This window comes from Tenrec ecaudatus, chromosome 1, assembly GCF_050624435.1.
Source record: "Tenrec ecaudatus isolate mTenEca1 chromosome 1, mTenEca1.hap1, whole genome shotgun sequence".
Taxonomy (NCBI): domain Eukaryota; kingdom Metazoa; phylum Chordata; class Mammalia; order Afrosoricida; family Tenrecidae; genus Tenrec; species Tenrec ecaudatus.
This window is the reverse complement of record NC_134530.1, coordinates 192,303,018-192,322,774: the sequence shown is the minus strand read 5'-3', so window position 1 is coordinate 192,322,774 and position 19,757 is coordinate 192,303,018. Positions and strand designations below refer to the sequence as shown.

The 19,757-nt window shown below is 41.3% G+C and overlaps 1 protein-coding gene across 2 annotated transcripts in view; it reads right to left on the bottom strand.

Moving 5' to 3' along the window:
- RALGPS2 (Ral GEF with PH domain and SH3 binding motif 2) overlaps window positions 1-19,757 on the bottom strand; it is a 148,263-nt gene that overhangs the window by 93,998 nt on the left and 34,508 nt on the right. For both annotated transcript variants that reach the window (XM_075527852.1, XM_075527857.1), the window contains exons 2-4: window positions 11,597-11,739; window positions 6,405-6,509; window positions 5,265-5,315 (exon numbers count right to left, since the gene is read on the bottom strand). In XM_075527852.1, coding sequence (XP_075383967.1) covers window positions 5,265-5,315; window positions 6,405-6,509; window positions 11,597-11,653 — 213 coding nt within the window. In that variant the 5' untranslated portion in view covers window positions 11,654-11,739. The remainder of the gene's footprint in view (window positions 1-5,264; window positions 5,316-6,404; window positions 6,510-11,596; window positions 11,740-19,757) is intronic.

Genomic DNA, 19,757 nt, shown 5'->3' with positions numbered 1-19,757 from the left:
TGCTGACATCTCCCAAACTTTTATTCCCAGGCAGGACTATATACTGCCGGATTCAGTATTCTCCATGGGTGTCAAATGGCACGTAAAGTTTCAAATAACCAGAAAGGCATGCCTGGTCTTCCCTGTTCTTCCAGACATTCTCCATACAGGCAGCCCTGGACAACACACCCATCACAGTTTCCTATCCATGTCCAACCACACTGCCAGCATCAGGTGAAAAATATTGGCATCATCCCTGGCTGCCTCGGCAGGTGGTGTGTGTTGGTCAGACTTGATGTCAACCTGATGGTACCTGTGTGGAGGCAGAGATGAAGGTCTCCCTATCAATCAGGTCACAGCCTCATGAAGCCTTCTTAGGGGTGGGCCTTTTTATAGCAGATACACTCGTAGCTTCTTTCTCTTGCCCCTCTTGGACTTCCTGCTTGCCTGCATCTCTGCGGGGTGCCAAACCCAGCCATGTTCCTGTGGACATTGGATCCACGTGACCCTGCACCACTGACCTGTCATCTCCCAGCTTCCCGTTTTGCCTCCTTCCTTCATCTACTGAGAGCTGTGTGAGTCTGAAGAGGATTCCGGTTAGCATGGGACCCAGGGACTTGAGTTGGACTGGCTGGGATGCTTTTTTGATATAAAGCTCTTTCTTGCTATAATGAAGTTCTTTCTTAGATATATATGAGAGTTACTGGTTATGTTTCCCTAGAAAACAGCCTAACACACAGGGTCTGACCATCTCTCATCATCTCTTCCAATCCAGGCTTGACCTTGGCTACCTTCATTTCTCACTTGGTCTCCTGATGAAGTCTTTGGTAGTGCTGCGTGCCACCTGCATCACCCTCTCGCCACCTGCTTACTTTCCCCACACACCCAGGTCAGCAGCCAGAAAGAAACCCAAGTGAGAGAATGCAGTGAGTCCCCTCCCTTCCAGTGGTGCCCAAGGCCCACACCATCTAGCCCTCAGTCTTCTCCGCACCGTCTCCTAAATCCCCTCCCCTCGCTCTCCAGCTTCTGCACTTCCTCTCCCTGGAACTCTCTATCCACACACACCCAGGGGCTTGCTCTCTCACTTAGTTCAGGTCTTTGCTGAGGTGCCACCTTCTCAGGGAAGCCCCTGTCCTGTCTAAAACTGCAGTTGCCACTCGCCCCCGCTTTATTTTTCCCACATCACTTACTAGCTCACCTCACTCAAATGTAAGAACCCCGAGGTCAGGAATTTTTTCTGTATCTCAAGCACCCAAAGCAGTAATTGACGCTCAGCAGCCACTGAGTAAATTGCAGGTACGGATGGCACAACACAAATGCACAACCGCAACTCCCCAAAGTCTAGCAGGACTTAGTGTTTGGAGGCCCAAGAGCAAGGCAGGGAAAGCTCTTCTGGAGAAGTTCTCTTTGACGTGAGAACGGAAGGGTGAGTAGGAGTTATAGCTAGGTTGTGTGCAGGCTCCTGCCGACAGGAAACAAAAGAAGGCCAGGGCAGAGAGGCAGGGGAGGGATGGACAGGTGAATATGAGACCGCAGAAGGTAGAAAGCAACTAAACTTTGAAAAGATCCGTAGACTCAGACTCAGGTAAATCAAGGCCCGAGATGTTTTAAGCCAGTGGGTGGTATGATCAGACTGGTATGTTGAGAAGATGACCGTGACTACAGGGCAGAGAAGGGTTAGAGGGCAAGAGTGGACAGGAGCAGATCATGTTAGAGGCTACTGCAGTACTTCAAATGAGAGAGATGGAATCATGAGTAAGGACATTGAAGCAGAGACAGAAAGAACAGACATGACCGTAGAAACTGGGATGAACCACATATAGGGACCAAAATCAAGGTGTATGGTTATGAATAGTCCACTGTTTGACTCACAGAGAACTCCTACATGTGCCTGTAATGCTATGTAAATTTGCTCACAGTTTGAAATAACTGAAACAACCAACACATTCATCACAATGACATTTTTAAAAAAAGAAATGGATACTTTCAAATATATATATGCCTTCATCATAATCATCTTCACTCGTTCCTCTTGCAGATTTTAAACAGCCTTGAGCCTGTTCGTGCACTATTGTTAAGGCTGAATAAGAACTGACTGCTCCTACATATTCCACGCACAGGTTTACAGACATAATTTCCTGTACTTCTAAATGTCACAGGGTTCTGTTGGATGCCCCAGAGGAATGAAAAATGTCCTCAAGCAGCAATTATTTACATCTTCAAGGACCAAGCCACTAGCCACAAGTGGATCCTGAAGACTTGAAATGCAGCTACTGCAAACAAAGATGTGCTTAAATGTAACATATATGCCAGACTTCAAACCTAGAACAGAAAAACTTTAAAATATCTTTCTTAAATTGAGTGTTTTATATGTAGCAGTAAATACAATATATCATAAAATCCATTTTACCTGCGTCTTTTAGCTTTTTAATGTGCACTGGAACATTTATTATTCTACTTTTATTAGACAGTACTGATCAAAAATGACAATACAGCATACTTGCTGTAATTAATCAAAAGGAAAAATATATTTAAGGTAGCAATCGATGAATTTGGTAAAAGTATACTTTGTATTCTCTTAGATAAGAGGTCCTCAAACTTTTTAAATAGGGGCCCAGTTCACTGTCCCTCAGACCAGTTGGAGGGCCGGACTATAGTTAAAAAAAAACTATGAACAAATTCCTATGCACACTGCACATATTTTATTTTGAAATAAAAAAACAAACGGGGCAAAAACACCCGGCAGGCCAGATAAATGTCCTCGGTGGGCCGCATGTGGCCCGTGGGCTGTAGTTTGAGGACCCCTGCCTTAGTTAAACTAAGGACACTATCAAAACATAGTGATTACACCTAGGTCTGCTAACCACAGGGTCAGCAGTCCCAAACCCCCAGCAAGCTCCAAATGAGGAGGTTTTCTACTCCTGCGAAGACTTACAGACTCACAGGGCAGTACTACTTGTTTTATAGGGCGCAATGAGTCAACTTTGACATGGCGGTGGAAGTGATGCCCCAGGGGGATGATTGATACTGCCATCGATAATGACCATGACGTCTCTACGTGAACCAGAGACATAAATAAACCATAGAAGAATGAATTAATTTGGGGCTTTCACTTAATTCTGGCCCAAATATAAGAACAATTAGTTCTTAGGACATGGCCCTGCTTGCTGCTCCCCCTCATGAAGAGGTCACTGAAGATATGGGTGCCATACCAAATTGTGGGGAAAAGAAATGCTGTCCAGCTATGAAAACGAATCATGTCTGGTGTCTTAAAGGCTGGCTTTCAAGCAAGCAGCCATCCAAGTGAGATGTTGACTAAATTCACATGGAAGAAGCACACTGTGACCCAAGAATTGTAAATAATATAATCCAAATCTAAAGGTAGGAATGGCATAAGAGCTTAAATTACGAACACCTGGCTTACAGAAGGCAATGGATGACAGTGGAAGCCCATAATCCATTTGCAGGCCCACACATGAATTAAGCCTCTGATGAACCTCCTGACCATAGTGGAGGGATGTGATAGAGATATTGTACAGGTGATTGTGGCAAACGTAGTTGGGTCAAAATATAATTATCTTATCATGTGATCTCCCTTTAAACCTCTTTTAAAGCTGCTTCTGTTAAAAATAAAACAAAAAAAGTGAAGGGGAAATACGGTACATGTGACTTGAACCCCTGGGGAATCCCCTCTGACCATGGACCAGGGCTGTGAAGAGCCTGGCTAACATGCAGAGTGCACTGGAAAGGGGAATGTTACAGTTACAAGTCAGGTTAAAACCTAGGTCCTTTATCATTTGATCTTCCTTATAATCCATTAAATTTGTAATAATTTTAACATGTTCTGCCTATTTATTGATTTTATCTGTTTCACTGCTATTCTTTTAAAACTTTTTATTTTGTTGTTTTCTTTTTAAATGTTCTTCTGTACATGGAATGCAGGGTAGGTAAATCTATAGAGACAGTAATTGGATTCATGGTTCCTTGGGGGGAACGGCAGGGAGGTTGGGGGGGCAATGGGGAGCTACTGACGAAGAGCACAGAAAGGAGACAATGTTCTCAGACGGACTCCTGGAGGTGTCTGAACTACTAAGGAATTGGATGCTATATGAAATAAACATCAATAGAATTGTTGGGGGGAATACCCCTAAAATCTTATTTTTATTAAGAATTTGGTTTGGGGTTGTTTTTGTTTGGAAAGTAGGAAAATTAATTATTTCAGGTTTTTTGCCATTTCCAAATATAAAAGCCATTTTTTACTTGTTCCTTATTCCCCAAACGTTCTTCTATTTCTAGTACAATGTTTCTCTTCAGAAGGCTTTCTGGGCTATAAGAAAAAAGTTAGGAAAACAATGTGGAAATGACACGAATTAGTAATCATTTCATGGGTGACAAACCTGAGACACTAAGGGACTAAGTAATCTATTCAAAAATCACTGACAATACAATGTGACATGTATGAATGTTGTAAATAACCAGAGTCATTGTAAACAGTGCTCAGGGACACCGTAAACTTGTATTCACCACAAGTACATCATATTTTGTTGCCCAAAGCAGTAAAAATGTATCAAGCTTATGGTACTGAAACTCAGAACCCATAGTTTGTACTAGAGTAAAAAAAAAAAATCATTATTTATATTTATACTTCATAGAGTGGGAAAACCTTCCATTTTTGGAATCTGAGACCCAGTGACAACACTTAGTTGCCTATCAAGGGCATCCTATTATCAATAGACCACCTTACCCAAGTTGAGCCCTTCACAGATACCTTAGATTTAAAATCCCTTACTTTTATTGAAAACAAATGTCCTTTTTGATCCTCTCTCTAACCTATCAACGAATGGTCGTAAAGTCTTCAGTTAAAGGTGTAGCAGGTAAAAAGATTTTTATAGTGAGTTTCAAAAACCACTATCTATTTTCTACCATACTATGAAAAAGGCTTCAAAGCCATGGGAAATCATGTAATCCCGCTGAGTCTATTCCTCTCTTCGGTACAACAAGGAAAGGGAAGGTGATGCAAACAGTCCCATCCAGGACATGACACGCGGTTGGGGGGAGGGGGTGGTATTCCGCGAGCCCGAGTCAACTCAATGCCAACAGGGTTTATGACTCAAAGGACAACTAGAGACGTCACATTCAGCTCTGAGGCCTGGAAAACATAGGGGCAAGTTACATTTTTAAATTAATATGAAGTGTAATTCAACATTTCTATAAAACATCACCATTTGGGGTATTACAGCTGAGCATTTTCAATATTTAAAGTAAAAAGTTTTAAAACTACTCACGTCTGGTTGGATGGCTTTGAATACTGGAACGTCCATGAGTGTTATCTGACCCTGAAATATAAAGAATGATATTATGTTCTTTGAAATTCCATAATATAACATATATCCTGAATTACCATCGCATTCTGCACATAGTGTAAGAGGTTTATCAAGAATTGGAAATTATATTTAATAGTGTAAGAGCCAAATTATTTCTAACTATCTCATATCTGTGTATCTCCTTGAGGAAGAAATCAGGTAAAGTTAAAAAATAAGACAAAAATAATTTTTTTAATTTGGACATCTCCTTAAATATAAAATACATGCCAGATTTCAAAACACAAAAATCAGTCTATTGGTTCATAGAAGATGTGTTCTTATGAGTATTAAAGATTCCTTCAGCTTGTAATAGAACTCTAATGTAATTAGTGAGGTAGTCTTGTAATTTAGAAAAAGTCATCACACTGTGGTAGTGGCAGCACGTAACAGGTAAGGTCTCGTTTACGGTTAACCAGGTAAAGGAAAATCTAGCAATGTGTCAAAGAACGCTACCAGGCATAGTGTTATTCCGGAAAGAATAAGTCAAATATATATTTAAAATCAATACATTCCATTAACAAATTAAAGCAGAAAAGGGACGTCAATGATAAGGATTTTAGCACCTTTTATGATACTGAAATAATGCTTTCCTATGTTTGTAATTTTTTTATTTGCCAAAAATAAAAACACTGCTCAGAAGTGTCAAGAAGAGTAAGGTTGACTGAGAGGGGTGGTACCGGTGGAGATAAAAGGAATTACCAAAGGGTAATACTTGTTACTTGCCAAGCTGAAAGTGTAACTTATGAAAGTGTCCTAAACACCCCCTACTTCTTTCTCATCCTCCATCCACCCCCCACCCCAGCCGCGGCCACACCCACTGCAGTGCTACTCGGCCACATCAATATTCCCATAGTCTGCTTTTCCTTGATTGGTTTTACAATCTCCTCCACTGGACGCCCAAACCCTAACCCAATCACACCATTGCGTCATATCTCTCTCTCTCTCCTCTCTCTCTCTCTCTCTCTCTCTCTCTCTCTCTCTCTCTCTCTCTCTCTCTCTCTCTCTCACACACACACACACACACACACACACACACAGAGAAGAAAGGTGAGGGATGCTTACGGCATATTCTTCAGGTGTGACCTTGAGGACATCAAAGACCACAGCATCGAAGCTTTTCTTGAGTTCAGAGCCTTTGTCACTTAATGACTCAGAGCTGCTACTTTTCTGTCAGATTGAAAAGAAATGCAGCCATATTAGGATTGTCTCACAGGCCACTGGAAACAACAGCTGCGCCAGCCAGGTAAAGGTTGTCAACCTGAAGCCCAACTTCCCCTTCAGATTTGCAAGTCTATGGCTGTGTGTTAGTTTCCTTATCCTGACATCCTAGGGCATTTTCTGTGGAAATAAAATACTTAAACAAGTTCAATGATTCTCAAATGGGGTAAAGGAGACTCACAGAAAACATTTATTTACAACTTATAAACAATTGAGGGTTTTTTAGAACAATTATCTTGATACTAGAAACCCTAAGAAAAAACTTATAACAACTGCATTAACTGAAGAGCCATGTAATCCATTGCTACCTGCTAAATGATGTCTCTTTGTGAAGTACAGTGGATAGTTATTGTACTGTAAACCTAAATATACTACCTGCATTAAGGCTGTTTTACATATAAATTTTCTGTTGCTACGTGTAAAATGAAAAAAGGAAGCTTTTAATCCCGACTGTCTCGTTTATGTTAAATTTCCACTTCATTTGTCGCATGAAATAAAATGCATTCTGTACTGACTGGCTGAATTGAGAGGATTATTGCAGTACCATCATTTAGACCCAAGTCTGGGTGTGCTACGAGGTGGAAGGACGTGAGGCACCACAATTTAAAATGACCAGGGTTTCAGGTCAATTCGTTACTATGCAACAAATCAAAGCACTTGTCATTAAACCTTATTTAAAGTTTTTCTCTTTTTAAGTAGTAGCAAAATAATCTTTACTAAGGCAAGGGATCCAATTCACTAAATATCCCTTACCATTCATGTCATTGGTTGGCCCTTTGAACTTCAACTTTTTTTTTTTTAATTTGGTATATGTCAACAGAGAAAGCCATCACTTCTAAATTCAATGGCATTTTCTGCCCTCGGGACCTGGAATTGTTTTTGTTAGGTGCCATCCAGTCCACCTTGGACCCACAGAGACCCTCTGGGCAGAGGCGACTCCCAGGCTCGTTCTTCTTCCTGTGGAGAGCTGCTGGGTGGATCCAAAGCCCCAAACTTTTGGCTAGCAGCCAGATGCTTACTCACTGTGCAATCAACGCTTCTTAGATTTTAGACAGGAGAATTTCATATAAAATGACTTGCTTAATCTTAAGAAATAAACTAAAATACAATCTACCTGCTATGAAAAACCTCATTTAAACAGAAAACATAGGAAATACATGTTATCTTTTACTAGTTTGAAGATTAACTTGAGACTCTCTTAACATGCTGGTCTCAGAATCAAAAGTTCCCACATATTCTTAAGTTCACTTTAACGTAATTTTACACCAGTTATTCACTTACCGTATATACTCAAGTACAAGCCAACCTGAATATCAGCCGAAATATGACTGGGAAAACTGCATTAAAAATGTGCTGGAAAACTCGGCTTATACACGAATGTATATGGTATATCTTGTCAACGAACTATCCAAAGTGCGTGGCTTTAAATATTTTTCTTATGCAATTTACAATTTCTGTATTTTTGTCTCTAAGTCTGGCTACCCTCATAAATTTTACTAAATATTAGTGTTTCTGTGCCACAACCTGTGAAATAAATAGTCCAACTCCTTTCTTTGACTTCTATTAAACGGGTCATTAAACACTATTCTAACATAGGAGAAGAAAAAAGGGGAAACATATGAATCATTTGCTAAAGTTACTAAGGCAAGCAGGCAAAAATCTTAGATCTTTAAATAGGAGTTCTGGTGGTGTAGTGGGTTACTAATCGGGATGCTAACCACAAGGTCAATGGTTCAAACCCATTAGCTGCTCCTCAGGAGGCCCTGAAGCTGCCTCTGGCCATAAGGATTGACAACCTTAAAAGCCCTATACAGGGTAGTGAAAAGATGGGATTGACTGCATGGGAGTGGGTTTATGTCTGAGAGAGGTTGTGATGAAATGCTGGGCAAGTCATCATTGAGAAAGAGGTTTAAAAAACCAACTGTTGGACGGCAGAGAAGGGGGGGAAGGGAGACTCCGGATAGGGCAGGATATAACAAAATAACAATATATAAATTACCAAGGGCACATGAGGGAGGGAAAAAAAAAAAGAGGACCTGATGCAAAGGGCTTAAGGGAGAGCAAATGCTTTGAGAATGATTGGGGCAGGGAATGTGCGGATGTGCTTTATACAATTGATGTATATGTATGGATTGTGATAAGAGTTGTATGAGCCCCTAATAAAATGTAAAAAAAAGAAAAGAAAAAAAATGATCAGGGCAAAGTGTACACATGTGCTTTATACAATTGATGTATGTATATGTATATTAAGAATATGGATTGTGATAAGAGTTGTATGAGCCCCTAATAAAAAGTTTTTAAAAAAAATTAGAAGAAAAAAACCAACTGTTAAGAATGGGACGCTAGAACGGGTACTTTGATGATAAATGGTATGGTACTTAGATGGTGATGAAGGTCAAGGAGGTGCCTACCTCTCTCTAGTTAAAACATCGTAATTTTATTGCACCATCCCCCTTTTGTTTTGTCTGAGATTGTTGTTGGAAGCCCTGGAGTCACTTCTGATTCACAGTGATGCTATGTACAACAGAACAGTGCCCAGTCCTGCACCATCTTCCCAACCTCTTTCTGCCTTAAGTCCACCGAACATACTCATGTCTCCACTTCTGTCTACCCCTTCCTGGACATCACTATCAGGAGAGGAAGAGAAAGCTGTGAAGGGATCCCGGGGGGGGGGGGGGGGGGTTGCCAGATCTTTGGGGAGAGGGCAGAAGGAAAGTGTTACTGAGATCAGCTTGCAGCTGACCATGGGAGGAGAGCGTCGTCTCGGAAACCTGGCTGCCTGAACGCGCGAGTTCAGATCACCAAAACCACGCTGGATGCTTTTTGGAACATGGGAAAAAGGAAAGATGGAAGACACTGATAGCTACATTATAAATCAATATCCAAAAATGTATGCAAATCGAAGTTAAGGTTGTAAAAGTATGTGTATGTAGTGCAACACCGGAATTCCATAGTTGCTGTAATTATTTGTCCAGCAATGTGTTGATTTGAATACCTCTAATCTCAGACTCTTAAAAACAGCCTAGAAGCCATCTGTAAGAGTATCAAATCACACTTCTCTGACACCAAAATGTGTCAGAGAATCAATGTATTCCATTTCACACACCAACTAACTAAAAGCAATTCAGTTCCAATTCTACCGGACATAGGAGGGGGTTTCACAGCCTCGTGAGAAATAAAATCAAAAGATAATGGATTTTCCCCACAATTTTTTAAAAGCCTCCTCATATAGCATGTCTTCCTCTGAACCATCAGTTCCCAAACTTATTTGGCATTCCATCTCCTTTTCAGGAAGAAAATTACTCAGCACCCTCCTGGTAATTAAAAACCCCTCTACAACAGCCCAGAACCCAAAATAAAGTGCAGGTATCTGGTTTTACAGGTATCATTTTACAGATTATCCCAGTGACCCCCAGGAGCAGTAGAGGCCACTTTGAGCAACACTGCTCTGAACCTAAGCACCAGGAGCTCAGTTAGATCTTACCAATCTAAGGGTACAGTGCTCCAAAGAGCATACCTGCCCAAGCCCTCAGATGCCAACCACATGCCTGAAAGTCCCCAGCTTATCTGTGCTTCCCACCTGCTGGCTCTAAGTTTGATAACACTCTAGGAACAGCGGTTCTCAACCTGTGGGTCGTGACCCCTTGGGGGTGTGTGTCAAACTACCCTTTCACAGGGGTCACCCAATTCACCACAGTAGCAAAATTAGAGATGAAGTGCCGACAAAAATAATTTTATGGTTGGGGTGGGGGGAGGGGGTACCACCACATGAGGGTCACAGCATGAGCAAGCTAGAGAACCACTGCTCTAAAAGGACCATGACCAAATGTTTTGGATCAAGTGAGTTCTCTCTATACGATCATCCCCTTTCAGTGCCCACCTATCCCTAAGACCATAATCCACTCATGTAAAACAGGTGAATCCAGATAGATTAAATTAGATCTGAATGAGGAGCGGACACGGCTATACAGACTTGTGCCACTCCTGTTAGCACGGCAGAGAGGAAAGAGCTTCATTCCCTTGCTCACTCACTGCCATCGAGTCCCTTCCTCTCAGAGCGACCCTGTAGGGCAGAGTGGAATGGTCCCCGTGGGTTTCTGAGGCTGTAACTCTTAAAGGGAGCAGCTAGTGGTTTCAAACGTCTGACCTTGTGATTAGCGGCCCAACATGTAATCCACTAAGCCTCCAGGGTCTCAGGGTCTGCCAAATAAATACAAGCTTCAAACCCATCAAACTTCAGAGGCAGGGGATATAGCATCAAGAAAATGACAGAACAATCCTGTAGATAACTGAGCTTTAAAATGAACAATTCCCAAATACATTAATTTAAATGAACAATGACCTCTAATGAAATATACTGTAATTAGTTTAAAATGTTAAATCTGTAGAGATATATCACATTACTAAGCAAATAAATTCTAGATAAAACTCATTTTTTAATCTATGACTATCATATTAAGTCATTTCTGTAACTCTGTAATACTACCCATACAAAAATAAAATCATCTGTGTATTAGATTTATAACAATAGCTTGGAGTAAAGATGTGGATAGTGCCAAAAATTCGTTATTTTCTTTTTATAAAGAATCTTTCTCTGCCTCATTTATACTTTGCCCTTAAGGCTCATGTGGAAGAAATCTTTGTTTTCCTTGAAAAGTTAACCCAAGAAAGGGTTTTTCTTAAATACCTTCTCAAGTAACATGAGCACAATGATGTAATCGCTTTTACATGGAGGCCCTGATCTGACATTCACTCACCATCTTTCTGTATCGCTGAGGACCTTGAGTCATCCAGTTGAAACCCTCCCACTGAGGCTGGCTACCCCACACAGAGAGGTAACTGAAGGCCCAGGGATAAGGCCTGAGGTTGCCAAGATGCAGCCAACACATGAATGACAAAGGGTTTTGTTTGGCAAGTTCAACTTTCTTTATAGCTGTTTATTTCAAGTTCTGACTTCAGTCTGCAATCAACCATAATCTCTGAAAGGTTAGAAAGCCAGTTCACAGTGTTTATAATCAAGTGTGTTAAAGCCTTACCTCAGAAGCGGTGGCTGCAATATTCACATTGCTTGCTTGTCCGTTCATTAGGTCCATGCTTCCCACAACATCAGTCCCTGACCTTACGTTAACAGCAACAAGGGAGCAGCCACTTCACGTCCAAGGCCACAGATACATTATCCCTGCAAGAAGTTAAGGGGCAAAATTGTACTGTGTCTTTCTGGACATTTAAGCTCCAGGCCTACCAAACCATGCAGGCTATTAACTACTTTTCATTTTAGTCATACCACTCAATTCAGATCAAAGACAATTCTGGACAGACTTTCAAATGGCCAGCAGCATCAAAGGGGCCGCCCTCAATATGTGTTACTGCTATTTTCTTCATCAGCAAAGCAAAAGCCTAATTTTTCACTTATTATTATATTTTAATTACATTTTTCAAAGCATTTAAAAGGGGAGTAATGTAAAAGATGTGGCAAAGTAGTGTACGGTACAGTAATTTTTAGAAGTCCCATCTGCCAAGATACCACAAAAACTTATACATTTATTTGTTTATGATTTTAAAAGTTTTTTGAATGTTTTATTCCATCATATTGATTTTCACAATTTCCAATAGCAATTAGGGAAGATATCTAATGCCCATATAGCACAAACACACAAGGTTTCTGACGCTGTCAGGGGAAGCCAAGAATAAAAGGCAGGCCATCTGAAGCTCTTGTCTACTAGTGTCACAACCCAATGCTGCTTTCCTCTTTGGTGGCAGTCGGAATGTCTACCTCAAGTCCCAATCCAATCTCTCTCGCCCAGTTGCCTACTTCACGACACTAAAGTGCGTGTCTTAAGTTTTCCTCGGTAGCTTCATCTCTCTAAGGGTAATTCTTCCGCTTTGTCAAAGAGACAGGAGTGATTTTTAGGTACCCTCCCGAAATTAATTTCTATGGTGTGTTTCCGATAATACTCAAACTCAAAAACTCACTGCCATCAAGTAGATCCTGACAGCTGTCTACAAATTAGGTGCTTTAAATAACCCATTTAAATAAACCACTGCTATAAAGTCTATTCCGACTTGAAGGGCTTCATAGGACAGGGTAGAACTGCCCTTCCCTGTGGGTCTCTGAGGCTGTAACTTTTTTTTAATGAATCATTTTATTGGGGGCTCTTACAGCTCTTATAACAATCCATACATCAACTGTTACCAAGCACATTTATATATATGTTATTATCATTTTCAAAACATTTTCTTTCTACTTGAGCCCTTGGTATCAGCTCCTCTTTTTGTCCACCCTCCTCCCTCTTCCACACTCATGAACCCTTGATAAATTATAAACTATAATTATTTTCATACCTTCATAGTCTCCCTTTACCCATATTCCTTTGTTCCTCCCCCTGGGGTGAGGGGGGGCAGGTTAACATCAATCACTGCAATCGGTTGCCCCTCTTTCCCCCCACCTTTTCCCTACTCTCATGGTATTACTCCCATGATTGTTCTTGAGGGGTTTATCTGTCCTGGATTCCATGTGTTAAGAGCTCTGATCTATACCAGTATACATGCTCTGGTCTAGCCAGATTTGAAAGGTAGAACTGGGTTCATGGTAGTGGGGGAGGAGGGGTAGAACTCCATGTTATACTGTACCCTGGCTGGCTAGTCCCTTCGTTGTGACCCTTCTATGAGGGGATGTCCAAATGTCTACAGATGTCTACTCCAATCCCCCTTGTTCACATCAATATGATTGATTGTTTTGGGTCTTCTGATGCCTGATAACTGATCCCATGGATACCTTGTGATCACACAGGCTGGTGTGCTTCTTCCATGTGGGCTTTGTTGCTTCCCTACTAGATGGCTGTTTGTTTAACTTCAAGCCTTTAAGACCCCAGATGCTGTATCTTCTAGTAGACGGGCACCATCAGCTTTCTTTACCACATTTGCTTACGTACCTATTTTTACTTCAGTGATCTTTTTGGGCAGGTGAGCATCACAGAATGCCAGGTTATTAGAACAAAGTGTTCTTTAGTTGAGGGAGGACCTGAGTAGAGGCCCAAAGTCTGTCTGCTACCTTGATACTTCTCATATAAAAATGTGTACACAGATCTATATCCCTATTGTTATATATTAATATATTTATATTTATGCCTCTATAAATGTCTTTTGCCTCCTAGTTCTTTCCACTATTTCCTTTTACTTCCCTCCTGTCCAACTATCCTGTTCGACCTTCATTGGTCTCTCGGTACTTGATCAAACCCCACCAGGTACTCTATACCCTCCTCACCATTGATTTGAGATCTCTTCTTGTTCCCTTGTCCATGGGTTTGTTGGCTCCCCCCTCCCACTCCTCCACCTCCCCACTCTCCTATCCCCCCCTCCCAACCATTGGCCCCGTTGTTTTTTCGTTGGGATTGTTTATCTTACCTATCTCAGACAAATAGACATTTTTTTTAAAAAATAAGGGGAAAAAAAGGTGGGGAGGGGCTCTAACTAGTTCCAGGTCTGTCTGCTGACCCTTATGTGTGTTTTCTGATTGAGTCTGATGAGTGGCCAAGCCCTGCCCTCTGAGTCCTTAGTCTATTTTCGGGATTCCTCGGGGACTTTGTTGCTTTACTCTCTGCTGCCCTCCGGTGTATGGGTCAGACCAGGGGCTGTGTGACTCTACAGTGGAAAGCCTTCTCTGCAGAGCAGCTGGTGGCTTCAAACTGCTGACCTTGAGGTTAGCAGCCCAACTGGTAACCCACTTAAAAAAGGAATCGGAAACATGGACAATAATTCTCTTGCTCAAAGTCGCTTCTCCCCAAAGAAATATATGGGGCAGTGATTTTTAAACACAGACTCAGGGACAGCACTGCCAAAGCGGAACTCCGCTTAGCTTTTCTGTGCTTACAAGTGCCAACACTTCATAACAGGGACGGTGAAGCGGAGTGAGCTACTGTGCCTGAAACAAAAACGGTACTGACACAGTGAAGAAAACAACTCCCTGCCACAGAATCGACGCCGACGCATGGCCTGTGACAGGACAGGGTAGAACTACTCCTGTGCGTTTCTGAGAAGACGGCAACACTCCATAGAAGTAGAGAGCCCAGTCTTTCTCCCTTGGAGAGGCTGTTGGTTTGGAACCGAGAACCTTCTGGATCAGAGCCCAACTCGTAACAACTATGCCACCAAAGCTCCTAGTAAAGTGCTATTTATTATTGAGACTTTCGTCCACTATCTGTTAACTCATCTCAAACCACTCATGGCCACTGAGTGATGTCCACTTCTAGTTATCCTTCAGGACGGAGTAGAGCTGGACCTACAAAGCTTATCCAATGGAGTCTCTTCAAGAAAGATGAAAATTTAGAAATAATCTTCTGGTCAGCACATATTGGTAACCCCCTCTGAAACAATCATGTCTTACATGAAAATGCATTGAGTCAGAATGCCTACAATTTTTAATTATTTGCTTTCAGACTCTTAAAAATGATAGACTTCAGTTACAATATACATTTACTTATGTTCATTTCTTTACATTCTAATCTAGTAAGAGCAAAGCAATGTTGCTAGAATTTATACAAACACACACATATAAAGTAATAGTTCTTTAAAACAATTTAGGACCCATTCAAAAAGTCAATGTGAAATTTTAATTTGTACCTTCTTTGTGTCTTTCAATCTGTAGCTTAATCTGTAGCTACAATCTTTCAATCTGTAGCTTAATAGCCTTAAGTCCCTACAAGGATCAACTTGTACTTATACAGTTATATAAACCCATTTTATAATCCAGATTTTCTCTGAAGGCAATACTAAAGTTTGCAATGAGATGTTTTCAACAATTTCATCTCACTCTACCTTCTGTGCCCATTCATTCTGACATGAATTCATAAATCAAGAGTGCCCTCTAGTGCTAAAATTTTATTTTAATTCTTAAAGGAATTGTATCCTTAATCTACCATTACCAACTAAATACGTAAATTTTATGACTATTATTTACTGATAACATTGTCAGAGTCGTAAATACAGCAGTATGGAATCTTTCTCTGCCTGCTTTGAATTAAATTGTCATTCAAATATCCCATGAAAATTAAAGTTCTATTAAAAATCCAGTGTTTAAAAGACAAAAAGGAGGAACATACCTTAATGACAATCTTATCCGTGGTAATTTAGAAATGCACTGGAAGCACAACCAAGGCGCACATCTTCTGCCAAACAATGCATACACCCACACTGAGCCTCCCACTCTGTGCCTCTGAGGACGTACACTGGCTCACACTTACAGTGCAAATGTATGCTTTAATATGCTATTCACTTTTCCTGGTGCTGTTAATTTACACTATCACTCCTAATGACTGGCTCCAACTCACAGCTCTCTTCGGTTATTTTCCATTTTCTCTTCTCAAGTTCCACAGGAAGCCCCCAGCCCCTCTCTCTTTGGGGTTTACATCCCCAAACAGGGCATGTTTTTAACAAAAGCTTCAGGGCAAACAAAGGACAGCTACAGCTGTATCAAGGAGGCAGCTGAATGAAAAAAGGGCCACACAGTAATTAAACAAGATAGTTTTAAGATGGTTTGTCATTCCCAAGATTGGAAAGGAAAGAAGAGGGGAGATAATGATACACGTTTAAATCAGGATACAAGGATATGTATTATCAATTCAAGTATCTAGTTGCTGAGTGTCAAGTATAAGGCCTGGCTAGGTAAGAACAGGGGACGAGTCCCTGGCCTTCACTTAATCAACTGATGAAGTGAGGACACCTGCCATGGGCAAACGCAGTTCCTTGTTGAAGGTCACATGCGTAGCTGATGGGCATGTAGGCACAAGCATTCAGTCTCCTGGCTTCCCTCCCCTGTAAAGGCTTTGGCTTTCCGGCAACGAAACCAATGCCCATTCTGTAAATGAACATGGGACAATTAAAACTAGAGCAACAAATTCCTCACTAATTTAATCTCATGTCATGTTCATAGTACCCGTTAATTCTATCACCATGAGGCACACTATGCAAAAGACAGGGCATTTAAAAAGCACACTTTAGAAGAGTCAGGCAACTATAATAAAGAAACCAGTCGCTGAATACAATTAACTAGTACAATTTCTTTGGAAAATATACAATTGATAGGCCTATAGAGTTTTGCCTAAAATCTCAGGCCTGAAAATTCAACTTATTAAAGAATTTAACTACATAAAGTTATTCAACCAAGCATTGTTTACAATAATTAGTGATTTTTTTTCACTCAAAGTTCAAAATTAACAGCTATTTTAAACCACTTTAAGAAAAATAATTCGTTTTTATGTATAAAATATTACACACTTCACCTCTCACAGAGAATCCCACCATGTGTTTGATGCATGGAGACTCACAAAATGGCACAATGAAAGCTCAATCTCATGGAGTGCTTGCTATCTGGTAGGTCCTCCCTCGTGTAAATATTTACTCACCATCCATCAACACAACCCTATCTTCCACTTTTAGAGATGAAAGGAGCTTATCTGGTAATGATGGGTGGTTGCAAGGGAGGCAGAAATGACAGATGGAGAAGCAGATGACAGAAAAGATAATGGACTGACTTCAAAAAAAGGGTATAAAGTGAAACAGATCAGTAAGAGAAGAGACAGAGGGAAGGGTGGAAGAAAAGGAGAGATGATAACTAAAAGGTGTTTCCAATCTAAGCAAATTTATTATTATGAAAAAATCAGAGACTACAACTTGTTACACTGTGATTCAGCTTTTAAAAAAATCATAGACGCTACAGGATGAACTAAGTAGGTTGAGACTCAACAGGCTGTTTCAGGCCACGGGATTTCTCTCTTAGAACCACGGCCCAGTCTATCTATAACCTGGTGGAGAAGGTTCTGGAGATGGTAAACGCTGAAGTGACTTCTTCAAAGCCTCAATTGGTCACATGTTGGCACTCTGCCAAGGTGCAGCTGGTTCCTCCCACCCCTCCTGAGCTCCCTGCAACTATTCAGAGCCTGAAAGAAAAGTCAACAGTGCTCAGACAGGTCGCTTCAAACAGGTAAGGACGCTCCGCTGAATGTTTGGTGGCCACTAAATGTGGGTGTGGTTTTACAGTGGCAAGATCAAAGGCAAGTCGAGGCATCATTGGCCATGATGTTTCAAGACCAGTTTTTAACCTCGGATTATATCTGGTTTACTATTTGAATGTTCTTGGACCGTGTGTGATCAGATAGGTAATTCTCAAATTCACTGTGTGAGATTCTCCATGGAAGGTCACTTTAATATCTGTGTGTGTGTGTAAAGTTGGGGTACCTTTGGCTTTTACACATGAAGGCAGCTCAAAGGGCATCACTTTCTTTATTCCCAGGAACCAGGAAGCAAAGTCTTGAGAAAACTAAACTTGCTACAGTAGGAGAAGCAGTAAAGCCATGTGCCAAAGTAACGGAGATCCATGGCAGTATACGCGAGGAGTCAACTGCAGGCCCTTTGATCTAAAATCGTACAAAAACCCTTTTGACAAAAGTTCTATCTGTAAGTGCTGGGATTCTTACCAACTTGAATGGACCTCCCAAAAGAGAATGTTGGTGCCGGCTGCCAGAGTTGGTAGACTGCTTGGCTGTCTTCCAAGATTTTCCTGAGTGGGTTAAAAAGCTACCAACTTTAAGTTCACAATCAAGTACGGAACAGTCTGCACTATCCACAGACTTGAAGAGGGTGGGATTCTAAGTATGTATCTTTGTAAGTTCTTGACTAGAATAAAAGTGATTCATGATGCAAACAATAAATAAGTAAGTAGGTTTACGTATTACAAAAGGACTAAATGATGGGTTAGAAAGAAGTAGAAGTAAAAATAATCCAGGCAAGAAGTGAAAATCATTAAAAAACAAACAAATATCTCAGAAAAACACTTAAGGAAGATGGGATGCTGCAGGACCAGATCAATGAGGGCCTCTACTGTCAGCAGCAGGAATCTACCTTTGGTGGGCCAGGCGCTAGAAACTGTTCAAGGCTGTAGAGCGAGGATCTCACCTTACAGAACTAAAGCGTACCTCAAGAAGGGGCCTGCAATTGGAGCTCTGGGGAAAGTGAGCAGTAAACAACCATCCCCACCTATTGCCAAGTGCAGCAAAGTACCTGACGCACAGGCTCCCTTTCCAGTCTGGTGTCTCCAAACCTCTTCTCTGGGGGGCCCTTCTCTGACCGTCCAATGGGACAAAGCCTCCCAGGGCCACATTCTATCCCCTATGCCTGCAGCACGTGATCTGGCCACTGCCATTTCTAATTCAGAATTCCTGGTCAGTGGAAGGGGAAATCTCACAGACATTTAAAAGAAAAAACAATCAATGTGGCTCAAGATTGACCCTCACCCACCCCCTCAGGGCAGGAAGAGGAGCAAGTGTAAAAATCTAAAAACAAAAGTGGATTTATATCCCCCCACAGCCTCCGCTCCACTATCATGATCCCAATTCTACCCCACAAATCTGGCTAGACCAGAGGATGGACACTGGTACAGATAGCAACTGGAAACACAGGGAATCCAGGGCAGATAATCCCTTCAAGACCAGTGGTGAGAGTTCTGATGTAGGAGGGTGGAGGGAGGGTAGGGTTGAAAGGTGGAACAGATTACAAGGATTTACCTCCTCCCTGAGGGACGGACAACAGAAAAGTGGGTGAGGGAAGATGCTGGATGGTGCAAGATATGACAAAATAATAATTTATAAATTATCAAGGGTTCATGAGGAAGGGGGGAGCGGGGAGGGAGGGGAAAAATGAGGAGCTGATGCCTAAGGCTTAGGTGGAGAGCAAATGTTTTGAGAATAATGAGGGCAATGAATGTACAAATGTGCTTTACACAACTGATGTATGTATGGATTGTGATAAGAGTTGTATGAGCCCCCAATAAAATGATTTTTTTTTTAAAGAAGAATGGATTTATACCAGCTGTGCTCTGCTGGGTACATTACTTACTCTCTGAACTCTGGTTTCCTAATTTATAGATAAGGGATTATAATGAGATATTTTGTAAGAATTAAATGAAACCATATATTAAAAAAACACTTTTAGAAATGGTATAAACCAAACCAAACTCACTGCTATGGAGTCAATTCTGAGTCACAGTGCCCCTAGTGGACAGGTAGGAACTCCTCAGTTAACTCTATGGCAGTAGAAAGCCCTGAGGTTAGCAACCCAACCGGTGCCCACTATACCATCAGGGCGCCCCAGTTAGGAGGTCTGGGATTCAAATGCCAATTTAGATACTACCAGTTATAATGGTCT